The 18446-nt window shown below is 43.9% G+C and overlaps 1 protein-coding gene across 3 annotated transcripts in view; it reads right to left on the bottom strand.

Annotated features, from left to right (window-relative positions):
* Positions 1-18446, bottom strand: part of METTL22 (methyltransferase 22, Kin17 lysine) — a 118412-nt gene that overhangs the window by 96381 nt on the left and 3585 nt on the right. For all 3 annotated transcript variants that reach the window (XM_066576156.1, XM_066576157.1, XM_066576155.1), the window contains exon 3: positions 719-1036. In XM_066576156.1, the coding sequence (XP_066432253.1) occupies positions 719-1036 (318 nt within the window). The remainder of the gene's footprint in view (positions 1-718; positions 1037-18446) is intronic.

Below are 18446 nucleotides of genomic sequence, written 5' to 3'. Positions count from 1 at the left end.
AGGAAAAGGATACAAAAAGACAGCAAATGCACTGAATGTTCCTAGAGTTTCAGTCGGAAGCATTGTTTGTAATTTCAAGGTTAAAGGAACACTTACTACACTACCTGGACGTGACAAAAAGAGGAAGTCATCACCGGCTGCATCCATTGCCTGAGAAGGCAGGTGGTCAAAAGCTCTCAAGTGACTGCAATAGACCTGTAGCAAGATTTGTTGGCAGCAAGCACCGAGGTTTCTGTTTAGTATGTGCCTCACTGTCTTCACGCCTGAACTGTGAGACGCGCACCTCTAGTGACCCAAAAGCACAACGTCATCTACAATATGCTCAAAACCATATAAATAAGCTACAGAAATGTTATGATCCTGCAGAGCGATGAAACATATTGACCTGCAGAATAGAGCGAGCATGACCTCTTACTGCACCATGCATGTCGTAAAAACAAAACCCATCCCAATAAAAAAGGTTTACGTTTTCAATACCACATATTGTACATTAAATGCTGCCCCTGATAAACACAAGTTCTCCCACAAAAAACAAGCCCTCATACAGCTATGTCAACGGAGAAATAAGAAGGTTATGGATCTTGAGAAGAAGGGAGGAAAAAAAATAAGGAAACTGAAACTTGTCCAGTCTTCAAGGAGTTAAGTAAAATATGGAAGACGTTACAAAGAATGTAATATATATAATATAAGTAAACCATTGTCACACTGTACTCCTCACCTATTTTAACCACATCTTCTGGATTACATGAAGCCTCTTCCACACAGTTTTCTTCACTTCCTATTCTAAGAATCGTTGGACACACAACATCCCGAATGCAAGCTGGTGATTCAGGTTTGTCGGACGGAGTTGGTGGTCTTCTCTGGACTTCCAAATCCCCATCTTCATCCAGCAGAGCTTCTAATTCCTGCACATCATGTAGCGCTGTCTCTCTGGAGAGCGATGACTCCTGTTCATCACCTACGCGGTTTCCTTCCTTATTACTTGCAGCTTCTACTACATTGTTTCCCCAAAGGATCTTGAATTGTGTTTGAAAAACTGAAGAGGAAACATAAAACACAATAAATGTATTCATTGAAAGTGTTTAAATACGGTCAATAGGGTTAAAAAACTAAAAAGAAAAAAAGTGAATGTATCAAATATTTTCTAACAGATTTTTTAAAGTTTGTGTTTTTCAAGTTCTAGCAAATACGAGAGTTTGATAGATGGCTGCCATCAAGGTAAACTACTTACGCCCAATATGTAATAACAGAGTAGTATGCACTAAATTCCCCATGACGGCACGTGTTTATGAAGCAGCTACTGCCCTGAGCCAGCGGCTGAAGGTTTGTAAGCCACCATGACAGATATTTTTTTTGGGTAGTTTTGACATAGTTTAGTATTCAAGTCCAATGTTCGTATGCGGTAGGGAAAACACTTCACTCATTTTTGGTTTCCTTCAGGCCTCATGTCCACGGGGAAAATCGGGCCCGCTACGGATTCTCCATGGAGAATCTGCAGCGGGTCCCTCCTGCCCCGCGGACATGAGCGCCGAAAAGGAGAATAAATGAGAATAAACTTACCTCCGATCCGCTCCGTTTCTGCTCTTCGCGGCGGCGTCATCTTCTCTCGTCGCGGCCGGATCTTCATTCTTCGGCCCGGCGGATGTGCACGATGACGTCGGTGACGTGCCCCGCGCATGCGCCGGTCCGAAGCAAAATTATCCGGCCGCGGCTGAGAGAAGATGGCGCGGCGCCGAAGAGAAGAAACGGAGCGGGTAAGTAAAATATGATTTTTGTGTCCCGCGGATCCGGACGGCTTCCATAGGCTTCAATAGAAGCCCGCGGGAGCCGTCCCCGCGGGAGACCCGCATGAAAATGGAGCATGGTCCAGATTTTTTCATGCTCCATTTTTTTTAAATCACTTTTATTGACGATCCGCGGGTATTTATGTACCCGCGGGTGGTCAATGCATCCCTATGGGGTGCGGATCCGCATGCAGGAAATCCGCTGCGGATCCTAAATCCTATTTTCCCCGTGGACATGAGCCCTCAGTCCCTCTTGTGTGCATCTTGAGCTGCTATGCTTCGAGATCACCGGACACAATCTGTTATCATTATAGATACAATGTATATGTTATATAGCAATATAAACTTAAAGGGAATCTGTCACCATGTTTTGCAGACCTTACTGGGAGCACTATAAAGTAGTGCCTGTTACACTGATTATAGTGATATGCCTTTTGTGTAGATCTGTGCAGTAGTTTTGGAGAAACCTGCATTTAATCAGTAGCAGCCAGACACAGGATGGCCACACCCACCCCGCCCTCCAGCCAATGATTGGCAGCTCTCTATGCAGAGTAGTATGCAAACAGCAGTCAATCAATGGCTGAAGGGTGGGGTGGACAATGCTAGCCTGCAGCTCATGAATATCCAGGACTACTTCGGCGCGAGACAAACCCGATGCAGGGGTAAAAAAAACCAAAAACCGGATAGTACTTACCCGAATCCCCGCGCTGCGGCGACTTCTTACTTACCTTGCTAAGATGGCCGCCGGGATCTTCACCCACGGTGGACCGCAGGTCTTCTCCCATGGTGCACCGTGGGCTCTGTGCATTCCATTGCCGATTCCAGCCTCCTGATTGGCTGGAATCGGCACACGTGACGGGGCGGAGCTACGAGGAGCAGCTCTCCGGCACGAGCAGCCCCATTCAGAAGGGAGAAGACCGGACTGCGTAAGCGCGTCTAATCGGGAGATTAGACGCTGAAATTAGACGGCTCCATGGAGACGGGGACGCTAGCAACGGAACAGGTAAGTGAATAACTTCTGTATGGCTCATAATTAATGCATGATGTACATTACAAAGTGCATTAATATGGCCATACAGAAGTGTATACCCCCACTTGCTTTCGCGGGACAACCCCTTTAAGGCTCATTTATATGGGCCCATTATTTAATGAGCGCTGATCAATAATATAGCATGTCGATCGGCGGTGATTCTGTTGTCCACACACTGCAGGGGACAAATGATTGTTAATACGTTCGTTCGCCCCATACAGATTGCTTCCGCTGGCTGCAAGGCTTCCTGATTACATGGGAGATGTAAATGCTCGCTCTTCAGAAGCACAAGTGTTTGCTCACTGGTCAGCTGACTGGGGGCGCACTTACAGGGGCCAATGATTGAGCATATGAACGATCTTAGGAACATTTTTGCCTGATCATAAACGTGTGTAATAGACACATTCAAGTCCTAGCATTGTGAAAAGAACAGACAATACAACAGTGACAAATACAGAATAACCGAGTATATAACTTCACATGGATAATAAACTATTTACTATGCTACAATATTTCACAATTTGTATGACTATGCTGGTCCACACAGCAGCTAAGGCTCATCTGCTGGCGGTGGCGCTTACCATTCAATAGTCTCCACCGCTTCTACTAGCAAACAAGCAAATCTGAAATACTCACAATGTAAGAAAATAAATAGTAAACTCCGTCTCTCAGCAGAGTCTCAAAAAACAACTCCATGAGGTAATAAGATACTGATAAACAAGAAAAACTAATGTTAAACAGCATAAAACACATCCATCTCAAAGAGCAATATTTCAGGAAAATAACAATAACTATCTCTTCCTCTTTGGTTGTAGTGTTAAGTTTTGTCTTTGGGTTTCTCAGAAAATGTTAAGACCCATTTAGACACAAAGATGATAGCTCAAAAGATGGCTTTTGTGCAATTAATTTGCATAAAACTACTATTAGTATGTGTGAGCCACCCAGAGCTGTATTCAGGGAACAGACCACCCACTGTTCTCTGAATACATTCCCTTTGTTCTGCTGTGGGGCTGACAGCTGAGACAATGTACCAGCATAAAGTGGCAGCATCAAAGGCGTTTGATAAAAGAAATTATCTTTATTGCTCCATGTAAAAAAGGCAACATTTCAACTAACACAGTCTTTATCAAGCCTAGTCACATAACATAGACAATGGTCTCATAAAGCATAATTCACACATATCAAACCAATCAGAGACCAGATACCGCCCCCACAATTATAATAAATAATACCCATCACCTGACAGTTATAAAATCACAAGGTGCAGTCCATTCCCCTCCAGGAAGCATATACCCTGTTTCCCTGAAAATAAGACATCCCCTGAAAATAAGACATAGCATGATTTTCCAGAATTTTTGAGGATGCAAAATGATTTTTCCAGCTTTTTGAGGATGCCTGAAATATAAGCCCTACTCCAAAATTATAGTCACTGTTGGGAACCACTAATAAATAAAAATTAACTTTTATTAAAGAACTAATTAAAATAATGCGCAGCTTAAATATGGTTCAAAATTTTTTTTCTATGCACTTATAGAACCGGGATAGTGTTGTGTTTGCACAATCAGTCGTACTTTTGTAGCTCTTGGACTAATATAACAAAATAGTCCAAGATCTGACAGATGATACGTGTGTCGCAGCTTATTCACTGTGATCACCAATAAGTGAGTCTCTATTGGACATATCTCAATTATTCTCAGACATGGTCATTGGTGCAATAGACCATATCTGTTGAGATCCAATAGTGCTCACTTGTGTTACTTATAGTCCTCTAAATCTAGAGCCAAAGACTATGCATAACTCATACCGAACTCTATAGAGAATGGAAGTGCATGTATCAAAGAGCACTTCACTCACAATGAGCTGTTGTGCTATCAGTCGTACGTCTATAGTTCTTGGACTGGTATAGTATACTTTCAAAGTAGTCCAAGATCTGATAGATGATAGGTGTGTCGCAGCTTATTCACTGTGATCATCAATTGTCCTCACACATTGTCATTGATGCAATAGACCATGTCTGTTGGGATCCAATAGTATTCACTTTTGTCACTTATAGTTCTCTGAATCTAGAGCCAAAGATTATGCATAACTCATACAGAGCTCTATAAAGAGTGGGAGTGCATGTGTCAAACAGCCCTCCATTCACAGTGAGCTGTTGTGCTATCAGTCGTACGTTTATAGTTCTTGGACTGGTATGGCATACATTCAAAATAGTCCAAGATCTGACATATGATAAGTGTGTCGTAGCTTATTCACTGTGATCATCAATTGTCCTCAGACATGGTCATTGATATAATAGACCATATCTGTTGAGATCCAGTGGTGCTTACTTCTGTCACTTATAGTTCTCTGAATCTAGAGCCAATGACTATGCATGACTAATATAGAGCTCTATAGAGAGTGGGAGTGCATGTATCGAAAAGCACTCCATTCACAGTGAGCTGTTGTGCTAATGGTGCATTACCCCTTCTGGTTGAACAGAATAGTATCACCAAGCATAATAGCTATGTTGTGATTAATGCTTTCCAATTTTTTAATTTTTTAAGAGAGCTAAGTTTTCTGCCTGTGATTTCTAGGCAGAAAAAGACTCTTCTTAGAAAAAATAAAAATAAGAGGAATGGGATATTTTTTGTATTTTTTATATATTATCCCACATTCCCCATTCATTAGAGGAGATGCTATTTAGAGTTTTAGAATCATCTCCTATTCTATTGCCTGCCACCAACGCGTTTCTGCAATAAGATGTACGCTATTGCTTCATCAGGGTGGGTATTAGAGGAGGACAAGCACATGCAGCCTCTCGGCTGTAAAGATCTGAGCATCTCAGCATTCTGAGCACAACAGCTCACTGTGAATGGAGTGCTTTTCGATACATGCACTCCCACTCTCTATAGAGCTCTATATTAGTCATGCATAGTCATTGGCTCTAGATTCAGAGAACTATAAGTGACAGAAGTAAGCACCACTGGATCTCAACAGATATGGTCTATTATATCAATGACCATGTCTGAGGACAATTGATGATCACAGTGAATAAGCTACGACACACTTATCATATGTCAGATCTTGGACTATTTTGAATGTATGCCATACCAGTCCAAGAACTATAAACGTACGACTGATAGCACAACAGCTCACTGTGAATGGAGGGCTGTTTGACACATGCACTCCCACTCTTTATAGAGCTCTGTATGAGTTATGCATAATCTTTGGCTCTAGATTCAGAGAACTATAAGTGACAAAAGTGAATACTATTGGATCCCAACAGACATGGTCTATTGCATCAATGACAATGTGTGAGGACAATTGATGATCACAGTGAATAAGCTGCGACACACCTATCATCTATCAGATCTTGGACTACTTTGAAAGTATACTATACCAGTCCAAGAACTATAGACGTACGACTGATAGCACAACAGCTCATTGTGAGTGAAGTGCTCTTTGATACATGCACTTCCATTCTCTATAGAGTTCGGTATGAGTTATGCATAGTCTTTGGCTCTAGATTTAGAGGACTATAAGTAACACAAGTGAGCACTATTGGATCTCAACAGATATGGTCTATTGCACCAATGACCATGTCTGAGAATAATTGAGATATGTCCAATAGAGACTCACTTATTGGTGATCACAGTGAATAAGCTGCGACACACGTATCATCTGTCAGATCTTGGACTATTTTGTTATATTAGTCCAAGAGCTACAAAAGTACGACTGATTGTGCAAACACAACACTATCCTGGTTCTATAAGTGCATAGAAAAAAAATTTTGAACCATATTTAAGCTGCGCATTATTTTAATTAGTTCTTTAATAAAAGTTAATTTTTATTTATTAGTGGTTCCCAACAGTGACTAAGGTTGTTCCAGTGGGAACTTTTCTGCCTCGGTGATAAACTACTCCAAAATTAAGCCCTGCTAACAGTTAATTTAAAAAGTCAATTTAAATAGTGTCCAGGCAGCTATACATGTAAAAAAGTTAAACCTTTTTGAACAAAAATTAATATAAGACACTGTCTTATTTTCAGGGAAACACGTTATCTATATTAAACCCCAGTTTGGCACTATGCAGCAATTCCAGTAACCTCATTGGTTGTGATTCACAATTCCAGCAATCTCATTGATTGTTTGGCTTGTGTGATTCAACCTCATTGGTTGTTTGGGTTCCCTGATTCGACCTGATTGGTTGTTAGTGCCGAACTGGGGTTTAATATAGATATATGCCTCCAAGAACCATCTCCATGTCAATGCAGAGGTTATGTCGGCGTCCATGTATGCAAATGCGCATGCGCCAATTGTGTCACATTTCGTGCGATCAGAGGAAAAAAACACCTCTAATAACTATACCCTCTTTATTTATTATAATTTTGGGGACGGTATCTTCTCCTGATCCCGTAGAGATTCCTTCTGAACCTGCACAGATCCCACCTGCCACTGCTTCACCAGGTATGAGTGACACCGAGTGGGAGTGCAGGCTCCACAAACAACATAGCTCAGGCTACCAAGATGGCATTCAAGCACATGGCAGGACCAGCTACTAACTCCTTAATAACTCACAGCGGATTCTGAAGCAAATATTCGCCCATGAGCAGGAGCCCTCATCTTCTAACCTAAGTGCCTCCCTAAATGACCTGGTTGCGAGGGTAAATCATACTGAAAACAAAAAGGACGAACATATTAAATCACATAAGAACTTAATCAATGCCCATTATGCTTTAACTGATTAAATAGAATTCATCAACGGAAACTTGCAGACCTTGAGGATCGCATTAGGATGAATACCATAAATTTCCAAGGAATCGCCCTCAAAAATACCCCCTTCACAGCTAATAACCTATTTACTTCAATTGATGAAAATGTTACTACCTGCAATATCATGGCATGAGCTTATTATTGACAGAGCTCACAGACTACTGAAACCAAAGTTCCCATCTGAAGTCTCCACGGGATAGCAAAGCTCGAACACATTTTTTTCACATCAAAGAACCTCTGATGTTTGCAGCCCACCAAAACAACAACCTTCTGAACCCCTATACCAGTGGTGGCGAACTTGCGTCACGCAAAGCCCTCCCTATTGGCACACGCCGCCATCAGCTGTTCACCACGTTAGTGAATACCGGCAGGGGCCGCGGCTTCCCTGCCAGTATTCACTCAGCTGCGCTGCTAGCGGTGCTGAACCTGGCGCACACTGTGGCGCCAGTGTGCAGTCGGGATCCCCCTCCCCTGATGTCTCCTACTTGGTTCCGTGAGAAATGGGCAGGGCTGTTTCAAAATAGACAGCCTGCAGATTTTGACAGCTTTTAGATGTGGAAATGCTGCAGAATTTGACACAGAAATTTCTGCTGAGGACATTCTGCAGTATTTCCGCATCCAAAAAGCAGTCAAAATCTGCACATTGTCTATTTTGAAACAGCCCTGTCCTTTTTAGAATGACGGAGGTAAAATCATACGTCGTGATAAGCCCCGCCCCCTGCCGTGTTGGCACTTTGCGATACATAAGTGGGTTTTGGGTTGCAGTTTGGGCACTCGGTCTCTAAAAGGTTCGCAATCACTGCCCTATACTGACATCCTTCTATTCACTGACCACTCACCAGAAACAGCACAAGCTAGAAAAAAAACTTTGCTACTATTCCGCTTCTCTGTGCTAACCCAAGATCCCTTATAAATGGCATTTCCCAACCAAACTCTTAATCTATAAAGATGGCTTCAATCACTAGACGACAGCATCAAACTCCTGTCATCATAGAGCACACGCCGCAGCACGGAATACCGTTGGGCGGGGGGGGGGGGGGGGGGGGGGAGAGTTTAGCTCTACTAAACTCCCTCCCCCATTCCGCCCCTTGCCGGCAAAGAGAGGGGGCGGGACGGGGGTGGGAGATAGTGTGTTAAATTCCTGCCCCGTCTCCGCCCCATGCCAAATCTACTTCCCAACCTAATCTGCCATTAATTGTTTTCTCCAAAAAGTTAACCTGGCATCTATATCTCCTGAACAGCTCAAGAATCCTAAAATTCCTCTTACCCCAGAGGAGGTCATTAATATGATTAAAACTTCTGAGTGTCATACACCTCAGGGACCAGACGTTTTTCCTAACGAATACTACCGATTATTTCATTCTATCTTATTCCCCATCTAGCCAAACATTTAACAGAACAGTTTCCTTTAGCCGCCTCCCTGATGGAATGCTTCAAGCCACTATATTAGCAATTCCTCAACCTGACAAATCTTCAGATTTCCCAAGCTAATTTTATGCCAATCTCCTTGCTTACTGTGACACAAAAATTTACTCCAAATTATTGATACATAGACTTATATCAATTCTTCTGAATATCATCCATAAAGATTAGATGGGGTTTATAAAGGGAAGACCGGCTTCAGACGCCACCAGAAAAATGATAAGTCTATTGGCAGAGACTACTCGGTCTCGAATGCCTTCTTTCCTCCTAGCGCTGGATGCGGAGAAGGCATTCAACAGACTACACTGGGATTTTGTTTTTTTATGGTACCATCTTTAACCCCTTAGTGACCAAGCCTGTTTGCGCCTTAATGACCAGGCCAAATTTTGCAAATCTGACACGTGTCACTTTAGTATGGAAAAACACCAGAAAGGTTTTGCATATCCAAGCGATTCTGACATTGTTTTTTCGCCACATGTTGTACTTCATCTAGGCAGAAAAAAAAGACCGATAGAATTTGTGTTTATTTATTAAAAGCGCCAAAATTGGGAACATTTTGAAAAAATCGTCATTTTTTCACATTTCCAACTGCAATATCTCAAATATGTGCAAACAAAATATAGAAATTTTTGCTAAGATATATATTTCCATCAGTTTACTTTATTTTTGGCGCACATTGGAAAAACTTTCCGATTTTTTTTTAACCATTTAGGAGACGTACAAATTTAACATTACTTTTCAGCATTTTGAGGAATACTTTTTTTCCTACACCAAACCAAGATTGGAAAGGCTCATAGGAGTCAAAATGATAGATACCCCCACACGTGACCCCATTTTAAAAACTACACCCTTTAAGGTATTCACTGAGGGGTGTCAGGAGTATTTTAACCCCACAGTTTTTTTTTTAGGAGTCAATGCAATTTAGAAGAGAAAAACTAAAATTTCATATTTTTGCAAATATGTCATTTTAAAGACGGGACTTTTTTCTATAGTACACATGAAAATTAGGATTTGCACCCCAGAATGGATACCCCCGTTTGTCCCGTGCTCAGAAACATACCCATTGTGGCCCTAATCTTACGTCTGGATGCACAATGGGGCCCAAAATGAAAGGAGCAACCGGTGGCTTTCGGAACAGAAATTTTGCTTGAAGGAGATTTAGGCCCTATTGCACACTTGTAGAGCCATTGTGTGACCAAAACGATGGAGAACGCCCACAAGTGACCCCATTTTGAAAAGTAGACCCCTTAACGAATTTATCTAGGGGTACGATGACTTTTTTGACTTCACAGTTTTTGAATGAATCTAAGCCAAGCTGAAGGAAAAAAATTACGATTTTCATTTTTTTGGTAATTCTGTCATTTCAAAAGCAGTTTTTTTTGTACCGCACATATATGAGACTTGCACCCCAAAATGGATACCCCTGTTTGTGCCGTGCTCAGAAACATACCCATTGTGGCCCTAATCTTACGTCGGGATGCACAATGGGGCCCAAAATGAAAGGAGCAACCGGTGGCTTTCGGAACAGAAATTTTGCTTGAAGGAGATTTAGGCCCTATTGTAGAGCACTTGTAGGCACCTATTAGGCACTTGTAGAGCCATTGAGTGACCAAAACGATGGAGAACGCCCACAAGTGACCCCATTTTGAAAAGTAGACCGCTTAACGAATTTATCTAGGGGTACGATGACTTTTTTGACTTCACAGTTTTTGAATGAATCTAAGCCAAGCAGAAGGAAAAAAATTATGATTTTCATTTTTTTGGCAATTGTGTCAATTTAAAAACAGGGTTTTTTTGTACAGTGTACATAGGAATGAAGACGGTCACCCCAAAATGGATACCCCCGTTTGTCCAGTGTTCAGAAACATACCCCTTATGGCCCTAATGTACTTAAAGGAAACATAGCTAGGCCTATAATGGAAGGAGCACCTGTTGGATTTCAGGGTACAACGGAATAAATTCCAGTCCCCATTGCCCACTTGTAGACCCATTGAGCGGCCAAAACGATAGAGAACCCCCACAAATGACCCATTTTGAAAACTAGACCCCTTAACAAATTCATCTAGGGGTGTACTGCGTATTTTGACCCTGCAGTAGTTGAAGGAATCTAAGCAAAGCAAAAGGAAAAAATTACGATTTTCATTTTTTTGGCAATTTTGTAAATTTAAAAAGTTTTTTTTGTACAGTGTACATAGGAATGAAGACGGTCACCCCAAAATGGATCCCCCCATTTGTCCCGTGTTCAGAAACATATCCATTGTAGACCCAACCTGCTTATAGGACACATGGCTAGGCCCATAATGAAGGGAATGCCCGGTGGATTTCAGGGCAGAACTGAATAAATTCCAGGCCCCATTGCCCACTTATACGGAAAAAAATTTGACTTCCTAAAAATAATCCCCCCCAACCCCGCCATCCCCATTTTTTGTCATTCCCTAAATATTAGATAAAGGTAATAATATAAACTGCGTTTTATGTTCGAAGACAGGGGTAATTACGGAGGCTGGTTGGGTTGGGCACATGGGGCAAGAAAACCGGGTATCCCCCCTCCTCTCATGTATTTTGGGGGGTATTTCGTAACCTCAGCGGCGGGTATGGGGTGTAAAAAGTGGCGCTGTGAGGCTTTGTAATTTTGCTGCGGTGCAGCGGTCTCACAGAGAAGGCGCTCAACAAACTGCTCCTGGAACTGCATGAAGGCAAGCGTTCCTGGGGCTTCTTGTAAATTACGGATTACAGGTAGCGGACTGAATAACGCCGGGCTCACACGGCTGGATGCAGAATCCGCTTGCGGAGGCCTGCAGCGGATCCCAGCGGATCCCTGCGTACGGCCACGTAATGTACTGCGCATAACAGCCTACTCACACAGGCAATCATGCGCAGTACTTTTTTTTTTAGTTTATATTTCCCGTGCCGTCACTTAGAGATGACCCGGGTACCCGCAGCCCGTACACAATGTATTTGCATATGGGCTGCGAGTATATCCGCGGTCATAGAGCACAATGGGCCCTAGGTCGCGGATATCCGCGGTAAAATATAGCATGCTGTGTTCTGTTTCTGCGAGTGGATTACGTAATTCCGACCCGCTAATTGGGGGGGAATTGTGTAATCCAATGCATGCGATTGATTCGTGGATTACCGCTGATCAAGCGCGTGCAGAACCTGTAATTCCTCTCCGCTCATGCGTGACCGGCCTAATGTTAGATCGCTACTTTATCACGTGACCGGGGACCGCTCAGCGAGGCCACCGGTCACTGCTCCAAGCACTCAGCGACCGTTGGTCGCTGGGAGCAAGGAGATTTTAAATTTCCTGGGCTCCCTGGCTCCTGCGAATGTGTCCGGCATTTTGCCGGCGGGCGCATGCGCAGCAGCCGGGAGGGTCCATGGAGGATAATCACATCTGGATTCAAATGCGGAAGCCTCCGAGAAGATGTTTCATCTTCCCCCACCGATCGCATCGCTGAGGGGAGATGAAACTGCCACTTTTAAAAGAACTTTGACGTGATCGCCATTATGCATTGGATAACGGCGATCACGTGACCAGTAACCGCATACCGCGGCTCCCCGTGACATCTCCAGGCTCTTGGCTACCTTTGGTAGCCAGCAGCAGGGAGATTTTACATTTCTTGAGCAATATTTCACTTTTGCGCATGCGTCCGCCATCATGCTGACGGGCGCATGCGCCGAAGCTGGGGTAAGGTCCGCGGATCAACATCCCATCAGGGAACAAATCTGGGACCTTGGGTACGTAATTTCATCCCCCCTTACGGATAAGATCCGTAAGGGGAGATGAAACTTTAACTTTTTAAACTTTTTTTCTTACTTTTTAACTTTATATGATCACCGTTATCCGATGGATAACGGTGATCATATGACTGGAAACCGCATACAGCGGTCCCCAGTCATATCTCCCTGCACTCGGCTATCTGTGACAGCCGGGTGTAGGGAGATTTTGAATTTGCCGGGCTCGCCGGCCATCGGCGCATGTGCAGAAGCCAGCGGGGGTCCCGACACCGGCCGGAGGACATCGGCGGACCTGAGGTGAGTATTTTCACCTCCGTTCATGGATCCGATCCATGAGGGGAGGTGAAACTTTTCTTTTTTTACACTTTCTTTCACTTTTCCGCGATCGTCGTTATCCATTGGATAACGACGATCGCGGTACCGGGGATCGCTCACCGTGGTCCCCGCTGACATCTCCTGCCTCCCGGCTATCTACAGGAGCCGGGAGCCAGGAGATTTTAAGTCTCCCGCACCGCCGGGCCTTCTGCGCATGCGGCTGACGTAATGCCGCCTGGCGCGCATGCGCAGAAGGACGGCTACGGCGCCCGGGGCATCGGGACAGCGGGGAGTCGTGCGGCGGACCTCGGTGAGTAATTTCAGCTGCTCCGATGGATCCGATCCATCAGGGCAGCTGAATCTTTAACTTTTTTTGCAGTTTTATTTACTTTTTCGCAATGCCGGGGGGGGGGGGGGGGGGGGGTCCAAACAGCCCGGGATGACAGCTCCATGCTGTCAGCTACCTGCGGACACCGACAGCATGGAGCTGTCACGTCCAGAGGAGTCCGAGGGGCTTTATTCTCTGCAGGACACGTTTTTACGTCCTCAGAGAATAAAGCCCACTTCGGGAGGACGTAAAAACACTATGGGCTGGTCGTTAAGGGGTTAAAGCAATCCAAGCCCTCTACACTGCCCCCTCTGCAAGAGGACTTCTTGATGGAGTCCCTTCAAAATCATTCCAGATTACTAATGGCACCAGACAGATGCCCTTGTCTCCATTGTTCGCGATCGATGGTGATAGATCCTCTTACAGAATTAATCCAAACAAATAGCAATATTAAAGGTATTTCTTCTATCATTCTATCACAGCCAAATGTCAAAGGCAACTTTCAAGATTCATCTGTAATAACAAAAGACCTAGAATGGCTGCATCAATCAACTATCTTCACTGCAAACAAGACGGTTTAGGTGTACCAAAACTCTGGTCCCATTACCATTCTGTTATCCTCAACCATCTAAAAGATTGGGATCTGAACTCTCCTAAATGTAGTTAGCCTTCCATTGAGCACTATATAAATGGAGGGAAATCACTAAAATTCCTTCTATTAGAACATGCACTGAGCAGGGGATTGCACCAGATCACCCTAGAGGTCCCTTCCAACTCTACCAGTCTATGATTCTATACCCTGGTAACTAAAATTAACATCTAAATCTCCTCGATATCTCCCAAAACCTATCCCCTTCCATGATGGCCTCCATCCACTTCTGGAATTACTTTCTCCAGAGATGTTCACTTATCACTAAAAATAGGTAATTTAAGCTTCCAATGGAGATATTAAAATAGTTAATTTCTGACCTGTGCTCGCGGGGCTGGTCGAGAAGGTCTTATCTGACCTCCTAGTTGAGGGTCAAGTTGAACTTTCCCCTACTTTAATGGCAGAATATGCAATCTCTCTAAAGCAGTGTTCCCCAACTCCAGTCCTCAGGGACCGCCAACAGGTCATGTTTTCAGGATTTCCTTAGTATTGTACAGGTGATGTAATTATTGTCGGTGCCTCAGACATTGCCACAGATGTTCCTACCATAGGATATCCTGAAAACATGACCTGTTGGTGGTCCCTGAGGACTGGAGTTGGGGACCCCTGCTCTAAAGGACTTATTCAGATATGCCCAGATCTCTTCTTTTCTTAAATCCCTACAGGTGTATGAAGTTGCAATTCCTCTCAAAATATAATCTGCAATATTTGCTGACGCAACAAAAAACCAATTCACAACAGGTTATCGGGAGACATGGGGGAAATCACAAAAAAGTTTTTTTATGAATTGGAAGAGAGATTTGGCTGGGGACTTCCGCTTACATCAATGGTTCTCAGCACTCAATTGGGCCAATAGATCCTCTCTAAGTTCCTCTCTAATACAGGTCCATTACAAACTACTAACCAGATAGTACTTCCACCCAGACAAGTCTACTATTTTCCCTGGCCATTCCCTAATGACCATTGTTAGAGAGTATATATGCAAATAGGTTATCTCCTACACATTTTTTGGAGTTCTCCAATTTTGACAGACTATTGGAGAGAGGTGTTTCTTCTCATAGGAAGACTTACAGCAGTAGCTATCACTAGTAGCCCTATAAAAACTCTCCTATAGTTTGATGTTGCCTCAACCTTACCCCCCCCCCCCCTTCCCACTCCCAGGGTTACCTCCTCTCGGCTAAACTTTTAATGGCAGCAAATTGGAACTGTGCCTCCTTCTATCAGTACTTTGGTTTCCATGATCTTGGAATATGAAAGAATGTATGCCCTTTGTACAAATATCGCTCAGTGTGGGGCCCTTGGACTCACTATTTCTCTCTTTAATTTTTTCCCCTTTCATTTATCTCTTTGGTTTATGTTATTCAAGTTTATACAAGTTATATTTGCTGCTGTTGGAACTCATTGTACTATTTATAACAAAAAGCAGAAACCTATCAATTTAACAATGTGCGGTTTTATATGAACTTCTCACTTTTGTATACATTTGAAAAAAATCTTTCCAAAAAAATTTTTTTATTGAAAAAAAAATGCACATAAAAAAATAAAATCATAAAGGCAATATTGAATATAAGAAATACTTGCACTATGTATTAGCTGTAGCACATTTTGAACTTTAGAACTCCCCGCAGTGTGTAATTAGAGACTTTGTTCTCGAGCCAAATGTAAATAGGCCTCCTGCCAGTACAACGCTAGGTCAAAATGTACCACGTACAATAATCACCCTCCAGTGTAAGTACTAGGCACAGAACTGGTTGACTCTATTTTGGGCACATATTCACTCCAAATATTACATAGGAATACAAAGAAATAAATCATAGCTTGGCGCAGAAACAGCTCCTAGCCACTGGGGACAGCTACAGAAGAGAGTGTTAGAAAAAGGCAGAACTTCAGTTTACTAGCACTGAAAAGTACTGCAGTATGCAACTCAGAGTTAAAGGGATTATCCGGCCTCAAAAGTTTTTTTAAATTTGCTCAGGGCGATGGAAAAACATTAAAAAAAGTCATACTTACTCCACTTGATCCATCCTCCTCATGTTCTGCTGGCACCCCGTCTTCCGGTAATCTCCACTTCCTACTGCATCAGCGATGACATCCCAGCAACGGGACATATGACCACCGCAGCTAAACAATCACAGGCCCCGAGTGTTGGAGACGTCATTGCTGCAGCAGGAACCATAAAGAAGTAGGAAACGGCAGTGATCAGGTGAGGAGAATAGGACTTTTATGTTTTTACACCACCCTAAGCAAGTTGCAAAGATTTTCGTTAGGCTAAAAGATTACTTAAAATTCGGCTCACATATAGTCAACTCCCAAATTTGCTCCAGAATGTCTGCATGTACTAAGCTTGCTTGCAAATCTGAAAACCGCTGCAGAAATCCAAGACATATAATTTGCTGAAAATTCACTTTAAAGCAGGGGTGCGCAACCTGCGGCCTGGGGGGGCTGTATGTGCCCACCGCCAACCATTTGGTCACATACATACTTGTCTGTGTCTGGTAGCTGCTCACATGCGCATTAGAGAGAAGACGAGTCTGGTCTAAGCAGGGACTGTTACGTGCTACAGGTGCGCTGTGTGGCCATCTCCGCGGTCAATGGAGTGGAATTCCAATACAAGCCATAATTGATGTAACACAACCTGCAATAGAGCTGTACGCAAAATAGCTAAGGGCTAAGCCTCATGTCCACGGGGAAAATCAGATCCGCTGCAGATTCTCCATGGAGAATCTGCAGCGGGTCCCTCCTGCCCCGCGGACATGAGCGCTGAAAATAGCAATAAATGAGAATAAACTCACCTCCCATCCGCTCCGTTTCTTCTCTTCGCTGCGGCGTCATCTTCTCTGCGTCGCGGCCGGATCTTTTTTCTTCGGCTCGGCGGATGCGCATGATGACGTCGGTGACGTGCCCCGCGCATGCGCCGTCCCGAAGAAAAAAGATCCGGCCGCGACGGAGAGAATATGGCGCCGCGCGAAGAGAAGAAACGGAGCGTGTGAGTAAATCCCGATTTTTGTCTACCGCGGATCCGGACGGCTTCCATAGGCTTCAATAGAAGCCCGCGGGAGCCGTCCCCGCGGGAGACCCGCACGAAAAAGGAGCATGGTCCAGATTTTTTCATGCTCCATTTTTTTTTAAAATCCCTTTTATTGACCATCCGCGGGTATTTATCTACCCGCGGGTGGTCAATGCATCCCTATGGGGTGCGGATCCGCGGGCGGGAGAAGAGTTAAAATCCGCTGCGGATTTTAATTCTTATTTTGCCCGTGGACATGAGCCCTAAGGAGCACAAAAACTGGGTGCCTTGTCATTGGAATTCAATAATATGGAGTGGCGAGCCGGGTTCGCAATGAGCAACAACAGGTGATCTGAACTTCTGCAGAGTTTTACGCCTGTGGAGTCGGCGGTAGCCCGGCGTACTGCAGCGCATGGTTGCAAAATTGTACTGCACATGACGGAGTATATCACGCACACTGCCATGCGCAGTCCACCTGTTTGTTTTTGTTTATATTTCCCAAGCCAACACTTCGCAGCGGCGCATTCACACAATGTAATTGCGTATGGGTGTGCATATATACGTGACTGTAGGGAAAAATGGGCTCTACCGCGCGTATATAAGCAACAAAATAGAACATGCTGCGTTCTTTTTTGCGCTCGCGTATTATGCGATTCTGACACGCTAACGTGAGCGGAACTGCATAAGGCAAAGTAATTGACTGCCTGCGAATTGCCGCGTATCACATGGGCGTATAGCGTATGCGTCATACGTGGTAATCATATGCCCTTGTGAGCCCGGACTAACTTAAATTTAGAGGGTAGCCAAACTATTATCAAAAGAGGTGGTAAAGCCTATCAAAGCTGAAGGAAAAGGAACAATTGCCCCCAATATATAGCTCACAAAGTGTCAGACTGGGCCAGAAAACAATGTGACTACACAAAAATGTGTCACTCCACTGGGCTATATTAGATGTCTAAGAGGGCGTACGAGGGGAGGGAAGCAAGCGCTGACGAGCGGTTTTACAGTCCCTTGAGCAGCACTTTCACGGCACCATAGCACTCCCCGTCGGAATATTTATAAAGCAATGTACAGTGAAGTACGCTGGGATGGATTCACTTGAGGAATCTGCATAATTGCAGACAGAACTACAACATTAGTTACATTGTTGACAAAGTAGCGATGCTACAAGTCACTGCAGACTGAATCAGTAATGTATGCGGCGAGATAAATCAGAATAATGCTAATAAGAACAAGATGGGCTGTTTCTACACTGCATGTAGGATATTCCCCAACTGCTGGGGAAATACTGCCAACCAAATCCTCTGCAGTCCTGTTCTTGGATGGAGCTATTACTGCCCTGTAACTACAGTGTTTCCATGAACATAAGACCGTGCCTTATATTAAAGGGGGTGTCCGGCCAAACAGGGGGAAATAATAA

This window comes from Eleutherodactylus coqui, chromosome 8 (genome assembly GCF_035609145.1).
Source record: "Eleutherodactylus coqui strain aEleCoq1 chromosome 8, aEleCoq1.hap1, whole genome shotgun sequence".
Lineage (NCBI taxonomy): Eukaryota > Metazoa > Chordata > Amphibia > Anura > Eleutherodactylidae > Eleutherodactylus > Eleutherodactylus coqui.
This window is presented reverse-complemented; position numbering and strand designations above follow the sequence as displayed.